General features: G+C 38.3%; 1 protein-coding gene across 3 annotated transcripts in view; it reads right to left on the bottom strand.

Annotated features, from left to right (window-relative positions):
• Positions 1-18,406, bottom strand: part of TPD52L1 (TPD52 like 1) — a 64,100-nt gene that overhangs the window by 32,106 nt on the left and 13,588 nt on the right. For all 3 annotated transcript variants that reach the window (XM_060238941.1, XM_060238933.1, XM_060238944.1), the window contains exon 2: positions 3,149-3,264. In XM_060238941.1, the coding sequence (XP_060094924.1) occupies positions 3,149-3,264 (116 nt within the window). The remainder of the gene's footprint in view (positions 1-3,148; positions 3,265-18,406) is intronic.

The raw sequence follows: 18,406 nt of genomic DNA, 5'->3' as shown, positions 1-18,406 counted from the left end.
GTCTTGGAATCTTGGTTTGCAGAAAAGTGAACCAACTCTATACCACCTTTTTACCTTTTTCTTACTTTCATCTTGTTCTCATCCTTGCGTCATCCTTTCTCCATTTCCCTTCTACTCATCATAATTCTTGGTGTTCTGCCATATTGTTACAGCACAAATTGCCACAGTAACAGGAAATACTATAGCATGTAGAAAACTGAGTCTTAATACAGCAAAATGCTGCAGTATATATTTCATTGCAATTTTTTGAGAGCCTAGATTTATTAATATAAATCTATACATTATGAATATAGTATAGATTGGCATTTTACTTTGAATTGTGGTTCTGAAACCATTTATCATTGAATGAGGAACTTGGCTACAAAATTCTTAGGCACTTGTATGTTGTTCTTATCTCTCCTAACATTGTTCCAGCACAAAAGGCTCACTAAATCACTAATTTAAACAGTTATATGTATACATATTTTGTTAATCTCAAATCTCTGCTTGGAAGCTATGTGAGTAACTTTTTTTTTAAAGACTCACGTTTTAATACCAAAGATTTCTTGTGCCAGCACATAATGATAGTGATAGGATGGAACATTCCAACAACTAATCTCATGCAATCTTATAAAACATGGAATTGAGCTACCATTGTATCTGGGAGATGATTACAGTAGCAAGATTTTTTGCAATTGCTAGAGCCTATAATGAGTTCTATATGATTCTAATGAACTATACTTGCTCATTTTAATACAATTTAAGTAACTTTTAAAATATCATTTCTGCTATTGTATTTACTTTTGAATTAGTCTTCATAATAAACCATTCATTCATTCTACTGTTGTGCTTTGATTCCCTGGTATGAATGTCAAGGTACTAAAGTTGCTGTTCTTAACAGGATCAATTTGTGTATGATGATTTATGTAAAGTATGTTGATTTAGGACTAACCAGACATCGTATACACAGTCACATTGGCCATTAGGGTTACAGGCTGTTGTGGGTTTTTTTTTTGGGGGGGGGGTATTTTTGTATTTATTGTTCATTTTTGTATTTATTGTTCATAATGACCCTTCTCTAAACAGATTCATGCACAACATTGCATTCTGAACAGTGCATTTTGTTAGGTTTATACTGAACAGATGGTTTGAAAGTGCTGGGAAGGATGCCCTTTTAAAAGAAACAATGTAGATCTAATTCCAGACAGAACAAGACAACAGAACTGGGGGGAAAGCCTGAGCAAAAACCAGGCTAGCTAAAGAAATACTGTGTCTACAATAAAACAGAAGTCCAGTGACACTTCAAAGACTAACAACATTTATTCAAGCATGAGGTTTTGTAAGCCAGAACTCACTTCTACAGATGCATCAGCTCTAATTCATTAAAGCTCATGCTGGAATAAACATTAGTCTTTAAGGTGCCAATGAACTTGTTTTGTTTTGCTGCTATAGACGGATATTGCTCTCCCATTGGAATTATAAGCCTTCATTTACCTGTTTATGTGAACTGGAACATAATAGGGAGGGGCTGGGGTAAGACAGTGTTCACTGAAATTAGGAGTTTTTCCCCACTGCGAGAAACAAATTAGTCCTAGATTAAGGAATACATATCTTCTTCTGTTATCTTCTATTATTACAACTATCTTACTTGAAAGATTGCACTGGATTACACAGTTAATTATAAGTTTCAGAATGCACTTATGTTCAAAAGATTCAGACTTATATTAGCAGCAATTCCATATATTGATCTTGGACTGAAATAGTTTTTCTTTAAATTGTTGACAAACAAACATGAAGTCATTAGTTAGGTATCTTAACAGTATGTTTCCTCATGGAATTTGACAGAATGTAGCAGTTATACAAAAGACAAAACTCTCTTTCTTTTGGAAGTAATAATTTCAAATTTTTATAAAGTTTCATTTAATGTATTTGAGACATACTAAAATCCTGATACTTGCAGAGAAACCGGTAGATTTTTCAAGACACAAGAACAGAAAAATGCAATGAAAGTATATAATGACAAAAGACAGATAGGGATTCCCTAACCAGGACTAATCAAAACCCTTCTTAAAATGGAATGTGATCGTTCTAAGGAGTCAGTGCTATGCCACATGGAGATATTTTCAAAGGAACCAAGTACTGCTGGAAAACAACTCCCTTTGGAGTCATAGCAGCTACTGCAAGCCACATGAATTCATCAAAGACTCAGAAACTGTCCAAATTCTAAAAATTTCAAGCATTTTTAAATACAAATCCCTAATTATTTCCTTTGAACAATGTAATTATAAAGCATTGGAATGCTATGAACAACTTAGATCTTTTGATCTCAACTGACCTAGATTCCATGATTGTTGAGGCTACAGTCTGTACTTTAATACATCTCTTGAGGATGAAGCCCCTATCCTCTGTTTACAAGATGAGAAAAAGACCAACTCTAGGATGAAGATACATACAATCAAAATGAAAAATTCACTGTGCCTGACTTGCATTATCTTCTCAAAAGACAGAGAGAGATTAAGAGGATGGAAAATTTGAAAATGAGCAAATAAAGCAGCAAGATTATCTTCAAGGTGTTCCACCAGATTAATCAAAACAGACTGTACTTTTTATCTAGCTTGAAGTGAATATGCTTAATATTTTATTGAACACATCTGCATCCTACTCTTTCTGTAAAGAACATAGTGAAAAACATAGGAAGGATTCCTTCATTTTATCCAGCTAATGACTTCTGTGGAGGGAAGGCCACATAGTATAATAGCCTGACCTTGTCAGATCTTGGAATCTAAAGAGGTTTGGTAGTTAGATGAAATCCCCCCTCCCCAAAGGAAGGCTCCACCTGCCTACCTCTCCCATTTTGGGGGCTCCCATAAGGGGCCTTGGAGTATATAGCCACGTGCCCAGGTGTGGGCTACAGTTGGCTTCCACCACCAGGTGGCATGGGAACCACATAGAGGCTGGCATCCACATGCATCCTGGTATCTTGTCACTCCAGTAGGTGCATTGGGGAGGGTTCATCAGGCAGCAGGTGAGTTGTCTGATGCTTGGATCAGTCCCTATGCTGTATTCAATAAAATGAGCTATAGACAAATTTTTACCAAAAAATGCTTGCACATGGGTTTACTCCTCAACCTCTAGCCCTCCTTGAATCCCGCAAACCAAAACATATTACCTTGGCATGTTCAGCTTTTAACTCTTCTCGCTCTTCTTCAGAAAGTGTGTTGGTAAAATCAACATCAGTGACCATATCTTCATCTGCCTCTTGCAATGTTTGTCTTTCCAACAGACCTTTGGAAAAAGAAACTATGAGCAAAAATACAAGGAGTCTCTCCAGATTGTGTAATGCCAACACAGAGATGAAAGAAGTTGGAGATATCCAGTACTTCCAGAATAGTTAAAAGTATGAAGGTCTCTATGTTTCTGGAACTCTTGAAAGCATTCTATTTCCATGTAATTAGTCAGGCTCTTAACAAAAGAAAGTTTATGAATTAGAGTAAAGGTCCTGTTTTGAAAGGGTCCAGCTCAATCTTTGGCATGCATCTCTATCTAAAATATGATCTGGAAACAGTGTGGGAAAGATCTCATTTCCCCCCTAAAATTTACCTAGAAAGTAAGAAAAAGTTATCAAAGTTGCTAAACTGCAACTGGCAATTTGGTAATCGTTTTACAATGGTATGTTTTGCTTATTTTAAATTAAAAGTAACTAAACTGAGCTTTCTTAGAATATAGGCAGTCTATCTCATCCAAGAACTTTCCCTAATATAGGTTTTACTTTACCGCTGAACCAGGGGCTTGAGGTCATGATCAGATGGATAATCAGGTGACTATCCCTGGCCCAAAGGACGTCCGGCTTGCCTTGACCAGGACCAGGGCCTTTTTGGCCCTGGCCTCGACCTGGTGGAATCAGCTCCCATACTGGGTTTACTACCATTCCATAGGGCCTGTAAAACGGAGCTATTCTGCCAGGCTTTTGGCTGAGGCAAGCGGGCGTCCTCATTCCATTCCATTTTATTGATTATACCATCTAATTGGCCTCCCTGCACTGATTTACCATCCTGACTGCTAGAGATCGGGCCATCTCCAGGGTGATGTCAGGAACCACATGACACCACCTCAGGATACATATTTGGTTATAAGAAGGCTGATTTTTGGCCAGTTCAGGTGTGTCTCTGACGGTACCCCTACCTTGCTGTCTGAACCATTTCCAAATCCTGATAAGTTTTGGACCCATTACTGGGGTGACGCTGGTCGTCTCTTGCTTCCCCTCCCTCCAATTATAACTCACTTTGCAGAAGATTGTTCTTCCGTCATTGAGAGGTATAGTATTTCCCAGTTTGTCCTTCCTTTTATGTTTCTCTATCCAATATCCAATTTCATTCCTGATTTCTTAGCCCTGCATGATTGTTAATTGTGATTTCTTTGCATGCTTGTGATTTTCCAATAAAACTCCATTTTTAGTATATAAATCTCCTCTTCATTCCAGGGAACCAACTCCCATATACATAGGTTATCGACCCCATATATTTTAGCCATCTTAGCCTACCTAAATAAATCCCCCATACCTCTTCTGAAGGCAATTCAGCTAACAACACTTTTGAAGGACATAGGTGCATGGTAGAAAACTACATGATGTAACCACCTTGCTGAAATTAAGCAAGTCCATGTCAATTCAGTCTACAGATATTTGTATTCTTTCCATCAGCTCCACTAAAGAGTATAAATATTTTGCACTGTTGCAGGATATTTTCTTTCCAAAATATTTATATATATTAAAAATACCCCAGCAACCATCTTGGCTTTCAAAGCAACAGTGCAGGCTACTGAAGTAGAACTGAATACTGCATGCCACAGAAATAGGGTCTGATTAGAAAAGACACATGAAACCAGCGGTGAGATAAACACCCTGCCCCCGCAGCCGTTTTTTTCTAATGAAAGTGCATGGGGTAGAAGGGAAGGAATGGTGAAACCCCTCCTGCCGCCACACTTGGGAGCCAATCCCCTCCCCCATTTTAAGATGAGTCTCAGGTCACTCATTAAATACTAATTGGGTTTCGTTTTCCCCCAATCCAACTTGCCTTTAACAACTCACCTAATCAGATTCATAGAAGAATCTTCAGCAAGTGGCAGAGTGAAGGTGCATTTTTAGCAGATATCATGATTATGAATAGAAAGGGGTTACCATCATGTTCCTATTTTTGTTTGGAATATGTCAGATAGTATGTAGTTTTGGTCTGGTTCAGACTGTAAGCCAATGAGTTACAAAATTGTTTTTATTGTAAATGCTCTCAATAAATTATTCAGTTAAGGCAGACTATGAGTGAATAAGAATGAAAAGTTCAAATAAAACTGAAACATTAGTCAAGGAGCTACTTTCTGCTTGAGTCTTAAAAATATAGCCATAAATTTGATATAAAATTATTTCATCTGTTAAATAATATATTTAGTGCTAATATTTACTATTTAATAAAAATATTCTCTTTTTTATGATATACTCCAAAGCATAAAATTGTGAAATGTGGCATTTCAGAGTTTCTAAATTAGTTTTCAGTATAGAGAGATAAATAAATGTAAATTAAGCCTCATTATCTCTCTATTACTTTGGCTTTTATGTATATAGCAGCTAAACTAATTCTACATGCTTGAATGTAAAATTGAAGGTATAAAACAAAATGTCCTAGAGTTATAAAGCATTTCATTCCTCTCCCATCTTATATGGAAAGAAAAAAAATCAGTAATCATTAGAAGAACCACCACTTCCCAGCTCACTTCTAAAACAGCTGGGGGGGATAGAAACATTGTTTCCTATGCTTTAGGAAGTTATTTCAAAACTCCTAGAGTAGCCAATCAGATCTCCAGTGGCCAGTAAGGAGCCCTGCTGGATAAAAGCCATATCTGGCCCTGCCCACCTCGCCAACATACTTGGCAAGAGGCTAGAAATGTGTTGGTGGGCACTAGGCATGGGCATGAACTAGGAAAATGGTAGTTCATGTTGGTTCATGGTTTATTTGATTGCCTGAACTGGTTCAGGGTTCATTTGGTTCAGGAGGTGTAGAACAGCCCCCTTGTAAGTTATAGTCACAAAACCCAATAAGAGTCTTCAGAAGGCTCTCCTCCACCCAACCCACAAGTTTGGTGAAGATTGGAATTGGAATGTCCGAGTTATAGCCCCCAAAGCAGGTGCCCCCAGGAAGGCTCAGCTTCAGCTGTCACGACAACTACTCTTCTCTCTTCGTGCTGCGAAGTGAAAGCAACGGAGTCAGGGTATCTGCTCCCATAGAGCAGAATGGCAGCTCCATGATTGGCTCCCAGAGCTTCCAATCAAGCTCTGGACAACTGCATTGGGTGTTTCTAGGACTCCCAGAAGTCCACCCCCAGCGTTGCCTAGGAATTGACTGAATCAGCACCAGGCTATCTGGAAAATGAACCAAACAAACCACCAAGGAAAAAATGTAGTTCGTTTTCCAATTCAGGCATGGCACAACCAAATGAACCAGTTCAAAATGAACCATGAACCAGCCCAACTCATGCTTGAACCACGGGTCATTTTTTTGTTTGTGCCCATTCCTAGTTTCTAAACTCATCTTAACTATTTATATAGTTTTTATTTATTTGAAATATTTCTATGAGGCCTTTCTACTAATAGGGACTTCTCAAGACAGTAAACATCAAAATGCTTTTCAACATTAAAATAGCGTTAAAATTAAAATACGGTATATATAATTTTTAGAACAATTAAATCAAACATACAAACACATAAACAGGGAGAAGGGCTAAAACAAGTTAACAAGAGAACACCAAATAAAACAAAACAAGTTTTTGCCTGCTGATAAAAGACAATGATAGAGAAAGACAGATGAATCTCTCTGGGAAGAGATTTCCAACGTTTGGCACCACTAGGGCTTTTTTTGAGCAGGGACAGACAGGAATGCAGTTCTGATTGGCTTGGTGTCAGGGGGTGTTGCCTAATATGCAAATGAATTCCTTCTGGGCTTTTTCTATGGAAAAGCCCTATGTGAAACAATGGTGACATCAGAGAATGTGGCCTAATATGCAAATGAGTTCCTGCTGGGCTTTTTCTACCAAAAAAGCCCTGGGCACCACAACTAAGAATATACTAAAAAAAAAAACCCAAAACAAACAAACCCCACCCTCCAATAAAGTAGACTTTCTCTTTTAGAATGAGTGAAAAGCATTTTAAGACAAGATGGGCATGCTGTAGATAAATACAGTTCATAAATCTGATCCATTTCTGCACCTAGGAAAACCTAATCTTCATGATGGGAACATGCAGGCCTTTCATTGCTTCTTAGCTGTTACATACTCTCTATTGTCATTTTGATCTTAACTCTTCCCTTGTGGTTAACCTTTTCATTTTTCCTTAAAATCATTGTGACACATAGAGCTGCAGACTGGATAGCTTATTGGCCTAAGCTAGCACAGGTGACATCAGTTTGCAGTTTTCTCTCAAGTATAGGGTATATTTGCAATTTTGCTTGCAAAAAAACTAAGGCATTTATAACATATACATTCCATATATATGTCAAATAGTGCAATTTTAGATAGTAGCTAAGAATAATGCACTTTTATATTGTTAAAGCAGTAGAATAAATTTAGGTTTGATAGGACAGTAAGCATTACATATATTTCATCTTTTCTCCGTTTGCCCCATTTTTGTTTTCTGGATAAAGCAGTGTTAGGGGGGAGTTTTTCCCAATGGATTCAAAAATTCTGGAAAATGTACATCTTTAGAGGAGAACTACTCAACTCTGAAAAAATATGAAAATAAAACTCAACAATCCCCCACTACCTTTAATATCACTGGCTGGGGGATGATAAATAGATTACGCTGGGGTAACCTGTGCACCAAGTCTGGACAGAGTCACTTCTATTGCCACAACAGAGCTTGTATAAGAATTCATCTATCACTACATATTTCAGCTCAGAATCCTTTTATATGCACTATGACTGCCCTAGATTGTGTCCACATTTTGTTTCCTTTCTCTTTAAATCTCACATTATACCTAACCTCTTAACTCCATTACAGTACCATGTGTTTCTATTTAAAACCTGCCAAGAGAGAAAAAGAATATTCTCTGAAAATAGAACACTGAATTTGTTCTATATCGAGATTCTTTGAATACTCTAGATTCCAAACATGCTGCTAAGCAACAAGCAGTCCTGATCCCAAATCCTGCCATCTGTGTATATATTTACTGCCTTGACCACGGGTCTTAATAAAAATGAATCACCAAAGACAAATATAACATATCACTAATTTATGGATCATTACAATCTTAATACATCTATATCCACAAAAGAAAGCAAAGAATAAGCTATATCTTGAATGTGACATGTGAATTTCCATATCAAACTGAAATAATTTTACTGAAACACAAACAGATAAAGGCCTCTTTCTTCTGTCATTAGCTTAATCTTTCTGACAAGCAGAAATTCAGTTTCCTGCTGTCTGGACCAATGGTCAAGTCAAACTAAAAATTGAGCCTAACACTTGGGCCCCTATAAAGTGAGGAGGTCCTAAAGAGCCTCTTGTTGAGGGTGAAAGAGGAGAGCACAAAAGTAGGCTTGAAACTCAACATCAAAAAAACTAAGATCATGGCATCTGGCCCCTTGGCAAATAGAAGGGGAAAACATAGACGTCTTGGCAAATAGAAGGGGAAGACATAGAAGTAGTGACAGACTTCACATTTCTGGGATCCAAAGCATATGTACAGACAAACATTATGCTTACAGGAAATATTATACAATCAGTTACACATTTACATAAAACATGACAAATCTAGACAGTTTTTCAACTCATAAGGTACAACTGAGTTTAATTTGTGAATCCAGAAACATTCCTCTCGCAATAAAACAGTACCTACATCCTCAGAGGATCCCCGTTCTTTATACTTATTAAGAACAAAAAACTAAAAGCTATCAAAAGGGTGTTTTTTTCTCTAAAAACTGGCTAACAAGGGGCACTTCAGGTACAGAATTCCTTATGCAATTTCAATGTTCAAGTACCATAATTCTTACTGGACAGGTTGTATTTCCCACATATGGGAGGCCACAATTGCACAAAATTAAATACATTACATTTTTAGTAGCACAGGTGGAGTAGTGATTCAAAACAATGGGGGGACCACCTTGATTGGGTATAAAGTCTGTCAATTCCAAAGACTGTGGGCACACTGTGCATTGTACAGGGATGGTGCCCCCTCAAAAAATCAACTTTATTTTATTTATTTTATTTTATTCAATTTATATCCCACCCTCCCACGAAAGCAGGCTCAGAAACTTCAGTATCCTATGTCTTCATGCCCGAATGCACTAAGGTAAAGGTAGTCCCTTGTGCATGCACCAGTCGTGGGCGTAAAATCAAAACCGTATGTAATTCAATCAATTATACAGCTATTCTTAGATAAGATAAATTTATTTTTATATCCCGCCCTCCCCCGCCAATGGCGGGCTCAGGGCGGCTCACAGACTTCTTCTGGGCAAAGACTTACTATCTACTTTTAATCTAGCTCCCTCTACTGTTTGGTATGAATTGTTGGAAATATGTATCTGTTTTGTATGTCCTTTGCAATGTTCTAAAGTTCCAGTCATTATAGGGTTAACACTGTGCCTGATTCCCTATTGTCTGCATGACCTGGGAAGAAGATACTGACTGCTGTCAATCAAGGTCTAGAAGCGGAAAAACCTGTTTTGTCTGTTTGGTCAGTTAGTCAGGTGACTTCCTTTGTTCAGGAAGAGAGTTCAAGAAGGAAGAGAAAGTGGTCTTCCATTAAACACATGATCTTCTAGTGTAAGCATGTAGTTCTATAGTGTTTGTTATTTTCACCTCCCAGTACACTTTCCCTGTAGTAATAAATATGTTTTTGCTTTTTCATGTTAAATGCCTCTCAATGATTATTTGATCCAGTGATCCGTCGCATTGTTTGAGATAAAGAAATAGAATTTCAAACAGAATTCCCTAACAAAATTGGTAGTATGGACGGGGTTTTTTTGAACTCTAAATGATTTTAATATGGATCGCCTTTGAGAGCATTTGGAAAGCAAAAGCCACAATGCTGTGTAGTCAAGCCTCATTTTTTAAAACAGTTTTTTTTTTCTCTTGCCATTACTGAGAGCGTTCTGACTTAAATGAGCTTTGAATTCAGATTGCCTCGATCTGGAAGTGCTGCTACTTTTGTCTAAAAGCCTCAGATGTGCTAGAAAGAATTTTTGGAGCTTTTTAACCCCTTTTCTGTGGATTACGTCAGAGACCTTGGAAGAATCTTGCTGAACCCACGCACCCACATTCAGATGCCTTTTCTCTCCGGTGAGGAAGGAAGAAAGAATCTTTAACCTTGCCCTGCCTGATTGCTGTGAAAAATGTCAAACCCAGAGAGAGGAGCCACTGGATCTTCTGTTTCCACATTTCAGGAACAGCCACTGCAAATCTTGGTTTTGGTACTGTGAGTAACCTACCAGTGATAGGATTTAGTATCCTGAAGTTAAATAAGAATAATTTCTCATTCTGGCTCTCACTCCTAATGCAGACTTGAGATTTATGGAGCTGAACGAGTTTTGTCTGAAAATCCCCCTGAGAAGGAGCAAGAAAAATCAAATTTTAAACAGGTGGTTTTGCAAAAACTCTCATTTTAGAATCTATTGAGGCATATGAAATTCCTGAATTGCACACTCTTAAAACTGCAAAACAAATGCTTTAATGCCTTAAAGATAAATATAACAAAACTCCCATAAGCAGTATTCATGATTTAAAGGGCAAAATATTTGGTTTTCAAGTGCAATGTGGTTTTCAAGGGGAGAATGTGACTAAACGTCTGAAGAAATTTATGTGCATGCAATCCAGACTACAGGAGCTTGATGAGGCTACTGCAAAAAAGAGACTTAATCTCAACTATATTGAAAGCTCTACCCAGTACTTACAAACCAATTCAGATGATTTTGAAACTGCAAAAGGATTTGAGTCTGGAAGACCTGTTAAATGCTATCAAGGAGGAAGCAGCCTCCAAATCTGGGGACAAGGACACTGAACTGTCTGATATAGTCTGCTTTAAGCCTGAAACCACAGTATAGGAATAAGTCAAGAAGAGATATAATATGCCATATATGCAGGCAAAAAGGCCATATCGCAAGATATTGTAATAATTGTGATGCTGCTACTGAACAAAGGAATAGCAATGTTAAAGCACATGTTTCAAATGAGGGAACATGGGCGCCATCTCGTGGTCACAGAAATAATAGCGGCCAGAAATTTTCCAAGCCACATGACCCAGGTGGGAACAAAGAAAGGAACAGAAAAAGTACTATGCATGTTAATAATGTGAATTTTATTAGTGAAAGAGGAAGGTTTTTGATTGATAGTGGATCTTCTATGCATATTTGTCGATATAAAGGCATGTTTTCAGAGTTGGATGAAAGTCAGAGATCTGAAATGATAGGTGCCAACCAGAAACCCTTACAAGTTTGTGGTGTGGGTGAGATCAAAATGAAATTGCTTACCATTGATGCAGATTTAATGCCAGTAAGACTGAAAAATGTAGCTTATGCACCTGAATCAATTGAGAATTTACTTTCAAGCTAAGTGCTTATAAGAAATAATTATGCTGTATAGCTTGATAAAGGAGATGATGGTGAAATTATTCAGTAGAATTCTGGAATTAGTTTTAAACTGGATGAAAGAAATGGAGCTCATTATATTATGGACTTAAGTGAAAGGTCAGGTGCTATTGATGTTGTGGAAAAGACTACTTGCCAGACTGAAGGCAGAAAGTGTGACCACAGGAGATGTGTTTATGCTTGGCATGTAAAGTTAGCACATAGAAGCATGCAGAGTATTGAGAAGTTGCTAAAGGATTGTGGACTTGATGTTATGCATTGTGATAAATCCAAGGAAAGATGTGATGTTTGTCTGAGAGCAAAAGGAACCGCACCTTGCTTCAGTGGAAAAAGCAGTGTACATAATGAAAGGGTTTTGGAGACAATATTGAGTGATATAAAAAAGCTTCGATTGGGAGAAATAAATTTTTCTCAGTTTTCACAGAACCAAAGACAAAATATAGCACTGTCTATATGCTCAAATCAAAGGATGAGACTCTTCATAAATTTAAAGAATATGTTGCCATGGTTAAAAACAGATTTGGGCGTGCACCTCAAAGCTTGCTGACAGATGGAGGTGGCGAATATTGCAATACTGAGTCTAAGAAATTTCTGAAAGCAGAAGGGATTGAACACAAAGTAACTGTCCCATACACTCCACAGCAGAATGGGAGTGCAGAGAGACTTAATCGTGTGTTACAGGTAATGACCAGAGCAATGCTGATGCATTCTGGATTACCTAAAGGCCTGTGGGCTGAAGCTGTAAATACAGCAGTGTATATTCACAATAGACTACCTTCAAAAGTAACAGGAATTACTCCGTTCCAGGCTTGGTTTGGCAAGAAGCCAGGACTTAAGCATATTAAAACTTTCAGAGCAAAAGCCTATGCATATGTTCTTAGAGAAAATAGAGGGAAGCTTGATGCAAGGACTGAGATTGGATTCATAGTAGGATATCCCTCAGTGGGAAAAGGCTACAGAGTCTATGATCCAAAGCTGAATAAGACTAAACATTGTAATGTTGTGTTTGTGGATGACAGTGATTTGCCTAGAGCACCCTGTGTACCTGAATCTGATCCTGAGGTTACTGATGATGCTTCTGAAGATTGGTGTACCTGGTTACCTGTAGTGACCACCGGTGAACCGGCAGGTCTACCTTCTGAAGACTCTACTGAACCAGAAGGGGAAACGGGGACCGCACTGCAGGGAGCAACAGAACCTCCACTCATTTTAAGACGATCAGAAAGGAGCACAAAAGGGCAACCACCATAGAAATATAGATACTGTGACACTGTGAGATCAATAGAGACTGTGAAATCTAAAGAGGAACCCAAGAAATGGAACCAAGTGTGTGATTTACCTAATGAAGAAAAGGAGAAATGGATTCAAGCAATGGAACAAGAGATACTATCCATTTATGAAAAAGATGTATGGACTCTTACAAAGCTACCTGCAGGAAGAAAGCCTGTTGGATGCAAATGGGTTTACAAAATAAAGTACAAAGATGATGGAACTGTAGTAACACCATTAGACTTGTACAAAGCAAGGCTAGTAGCCAAAGGCTATGCACAAGAATTTGGAACTGATTATTCTAAGACTTTTGCACCAGTTATCAATAGTGCTACACTTAAAACACTACTGAGTTTTAGAAATATGCTTGTAGAGCACCTAGACATTTAGACAGTGTTTCTTAATGGTGAGCTATCAGAGGAAATCTATATGGAAGTACCTGAAGGTTTTCAAGTCCCTGGCAAAAAGAACTGTGTTTTAAAACTCAACAAAGGACTGTATGGTTTGAAACAAGCCGCAAAAGGCTGGTATGACAAAATAACTGGACTACTACAGCAACAAGGATTTGAGCAAGGGAAAGCTGAACCCTGCATGTACACTAGACTCAAAGATGGAGAATATCAATACATCTGGTTTATGTTGACGATTTGGTCGTGAGCTGCAAACAAAGAAGACATTAAAGACATTGTTGAAAAGCTGAACAAAGAGGTTGAAGTCAAAAGACTTGGAGATATTAAACACTATCTAGGAATACAGATTGAGAGACTTGAGAATGGAACTTTTCAACTGTGCCAAAGATGAAAGATTATGGACTTTATAGAATCTCTTGGTATGTGAGACTGTAAAGAATCTCTTGAACCTGCATACCTGAGAGCTAAGGATAGTCAACCACTCAAAGACATTGTAGAGTACAGAGAAGCTATAGGAAAACTCCTGTACCTGAGTAAAACTACCAGACCTGATATAACAGCTGCTATCAGAATACTGAGCAGAAAAGTAAGTTCGCCTAATCACCATGATTGGAATGCAGTAAAGAAACTTGCCAGATACTTAAAAGGGACTATGGATTTAAGACTGATCATTGAACCTTCTGAGAATCCCAGACTAGTTGGATACATGGATGCCAACTATGCAGAAGAATCGTGCAATTACAGATCAACCAGCGGATACTTGTTCTTCTATAGAAATGGACTTGTAGAATGGACTAGCAGAAAACAAACCATAGTGGCACAATCTACAAGAAGCTGAGTGTGTGTCAGCAGCCAGTGCCTGCAGTGAACTTGAATGGATTTTTCATCTGCTGAAAGACTTCAAGATAAAAGAACCTGTACCTATTGTAATGTTTAAAGATAACCAAGCGTATATTGGTATACATAAAGGGGAAAGTAGAACAGCCAGAAGTAGATCTATTGGTATTAAATGTGAGCTAGTGAAAGATCTACACCAGAAGGGGCTGATTAAGATAGAATATTGTTGTACAGAAGCTATGGTAGCTGATATACTTACTAAGCCATTACCTTGTGCTAGATTTGAACGTTTATGTGAAATGATGAATCTAGTTGATGTGAATGTTACAGTGAATAATGAGTAATGACTATTTAATGTATAATGACTTGCACATTAGGCATTGAGAAGAGGTTATGGAAATATGTATCTGTTTTGTATGTCCTTTGCAATGTTCTAAAGTTCCAGTCATTATAGGATTAATACTGTGCCTGATTCCTTATTGTCTGCATGACCTGGGAAGAAGATACTGACTGCTGTCAATCAAGGTCTAGAAGCGGGAAAACCTGTTTTGTCTGTTTGGTCAGTTAGTCAGGTGACTTTCTTTGTTCAGGCAGAGAGTTCTAGGAGGAGGAGGAAGTGGTCTTCCATTAAGTACATGATCTTCTAGTGTAAGAATGTAGTTCTATAGTATTTGTTATTTTCACCTCCCAGTTCCCTTTCCCTGTAGTAATAAATATGTTTTTGCTTTTTCATGTTAAATGCCTCTCAATGATTATTTGATCCAGTGATCCATTGCACTGTTTGAAATAAAGAAACAGAATTTCAAACAGAATTCCCTAACATGGATAACCTCACCTAATAAACTCTTCAGCAAGTCAGTTAGTGTCTTCCCAATAATGTTTCTCCTCCGTACAATTACACTTCAGCCTTAAAAACTGGCCATATGGAATATTATTACGCAAATGTGTTGGATGACAATTACACTTCAGCCTTAAAAACTGGCCATATGGAATATTATTACGCAAATGTGTTGGATGAAGTAATCTAAAATGGAGGATCGAATTTTTATCTGTCTCTTTCCGATAGATATGTGCAGCTAAACCTCCTGATACTGATTTGTAAACCCAAGTATCCAAAAACGCCACCACCTTGCTATCATGACTTCCAGAAAAAAACATGTTGGGATGCACATCATTTAGCCATTTCACAAGATCTAATGCACAACTTTCACTCTCTAAAATTAAAAAAACCTCATCAATGTATCATTTATAAAACATTACCTGCTCAAATGTATAGTTTATAAAAACAATATTTGTTTTTCTTGGGTGCTTCCACACAGGTGATTTATCTGAAGTTCAGTGCTGTTGTAAAGTGGATTTCCTTGCAGCACTGTGGTGCATTTGTGTATTTCCCAGGATTCCTAGGTTCTCTCTGATCTTTCTCAAATCTGCTTTGCTCCAAACTTCTGGTAAAGATCATAGCAAAGCCTAGGTGGCTACAATGTGGGTGAAAAAGTTTGGATTTTACTGGTCCTGCCCAAACGGCAGCCATTTCCTCTCCCTAATGGAAAGGATTTTTTATATCTGTGATTTAATAGTCTTATATCAATAAACTAAAATATGCATCAGGTTCTCTAAGTTCACATTTTCATTAAAAAAAAAAAAAAAGGAAATCCCTAGGCCTTTCATTGAGGAGATATGTTCCTGCCTCCCTGATTGGGAGCAGGACACACCCATGAAGATGTCCTCCACCTCAGAGGTAGAACATATCTCCACAACCAATGGGATAGCGAATTACCTTTTCAAAAATTGAAAGTAGGAATGCAGGGAACCTGATTTATGTTTTAGGACTTTGGTATATCAACATAATTACATTAATATAATATACTAAAATATTTATCAGATTCCTTGAGTTCCCAGCTTTCATTTTTAAAAAAGTAAGTCTCTGCTGCATTTTGTTGTGGAGAGATATTTATTAAATTGCTGATTAAAAACAAACAGAGAAACCTGCTGTGTGAAAGCCCTTTCACTACTGTACTGTATTAGCAGCTGTGGAAGCAACAGGAAAACTACACAAACTGATCCTGCATGGAAAACACTCTTGTAATATCTCCAGAATTTCAATAAACTTCATACTAACTAAAGGCTAGAATTTAAGGTATACACACATACTTCCAGCTGCTTTATTCCATATCCTCTCTGTTTTAATTAACAATTAAGAAGTAGGAGGTCTAAGATAAATCCACTTAGGTCAAAAAGTCAGAACACAACCCTTTATAACCTTCTTTCATCTCTTAAGCAACAGCCTAGAATTGACCATTCCAGCAAAAATCCACAGCTTAGCCTGATGTTGTTTCTCTGCAATTTTCACATATTACCAGGGCTTTTTTTTTTTTGAGCAGGAAGGCAGTTCCGGCTGGCTTGGCAGCAGGGGGTGTGGTCTAATATGGAAATGAGTTCCTGCTGGACCTTTTCACAAAAAGCCCTGTGCTAAACAATGATGATGTCAGGGGTGTGTGGCCTAATATGCAAATGAGTTAATGCTGGGCTTTTTCTACCAAAAAAAGCCCTGCATATTACTATTTAATTATCATATAGTTCAGTAGAAATGCAGGTGGCAAATTGCAAGAGATGCGTAATTACACAGAATACCGCATACATTTGAGTCATAGCTGGTACAGAATGCCACAGCTTAGTTATTATCAAGACGTAGGCAAAGCATGCACATTAGAAGCATTCTGTAGTAATTCCATTAGCTGCTTGTCAGCTACCAGCCTCAATTCAAGCCATGGGCACAAACTGAACCATGAATCATGATTTGTGCATTAATTGGGCTGATCTGTGGATCATTTTTAATTGCTTCTGACCATGGTGCTTCATTTGTTTAATCTTTGCAGTTCGCTTTCCCAGACAGCCTGGCACTGACTCAACCAACTGCTAGGCAACTTCTGGGACCCATAGAAATACCCACAGCAGTTGTCTATAGCTTGATTGGCAGCTCTAGGAGCCAATTACGGAGCTCCCATCCTGCAGCACAGAATTGTGAGTGAGAGCTGAGCTTTCCTGGAGGCTGCTTTGGGGGTCTACAACTCAGACATTCCAAATCCAATCTTTGCCAAACTTGGAGGGTAGGCGGAGGAGAGCCTGATGAAGACTTCTGGTGAGTTTTACACTTCCTGAAGCAAACAAACCGACAAACCACGAATGGGGTCAGAAACCAAACAAATCACAAAATGAAACAAGCCACCATGTTTGCGTTCCATGCCCATCCCTAGTAACAGCCTTAATACATAAAGACCTTCATGGAGTTGGGCTCTGATATCTGCAAGATTGTTTCTCCTCCTATGATCCACCATGAGAACTTTGATCATTTGAGCATGGACACCATGCAGATGAGCAGGATCAACATCTGCCTGTTCATGTGCATTCTCTGCAGTGGCTCCCACCTTGTGGAATGCCTTACCTGAGGTCAGAAAGGTTCCCATGCTACTGATTTTATGCAAATTATATAAGATAGAATTACTCAGGAGGGCATTTTTATAAAGCTATATAGAGTATACAGCTAAATTACTATGTTTCATCAGGAGTTTCGAAGAAAAATGTGCCCTGTCCTGGATGGCTTAAACCAGCCCAATGTCATCAGATCTTGGATGCTAAGATCTTGAAGCTTAGCAGGATCAGCCTTGATTAGTACTTGGAGGGGAGAACACCAAAGAAGTTCAAGTTTGCTATGCAGACTGTTGGTCTCTTGTCAATAACCCTATTTATTAATTTATTATTTGGATTTTTAGGCTGCCCTTCCTTGCAAACAGGGCTCAGGCTGGCTTACTCCAGAATAAAATACAGCAATCTAAGCTAAATTAAGCTAAATCAGCATTAAAACACAATACAGTTCAATATAAAAAAAGATCCAAGGTGGTGACTAATTTGGATTGATCGAAACTCTCTAGAATCTCTAGTGGGCAAGTGTGTGTGTGAGGGAGTCTTGAGAGCGCCAGATTGCTTATTGTCCCATTGCTGTCCTCAGACAAAGGCCTGGTAGAACATCTCTGCCTTACAGGCCCTATGGAAAGGTAATAAATCCTGCAGGGCCTAGATGTTCTCCAGAGTTCCAACAGAAGGCCCTCTGTCAGGCCAGGGACCACCAGAAGATTTCTAGTACCTGAACGTAATGCTCTACTTGGGGCATATTGAGAGAGGCAATCCTAAAGGTTTGTGAGTACCTGACTACGAAGGGCCTTAAAGGTAAAAAAATAACACTGTGAATTTGATCCTGTGCTCCCGTGGAAACCAGTGCAGCTTGCACA

This window comes from Heteronotia binoei, chromosome 1 (assembly GCF_032191835.1).
Source record: "Heteronotia binoei isolate CCM8104 ecotype False Entrance Well chromosome 1, APGP_CSIRO_Hbin_v1, whole genome shotgun sequence".
NCBI classification, from domain to species: Eukaryota; Metazoa; Chordata; class Lepidosauria; order Squamata; family Gekkonidae; genus Heteronotia; species Heteronotia binoei.
The sequence above is the reverse complement of the archived record's forward strand: the minus strand, read 5'-3'. Positions and strand labels throughout refer to the sequence as shown.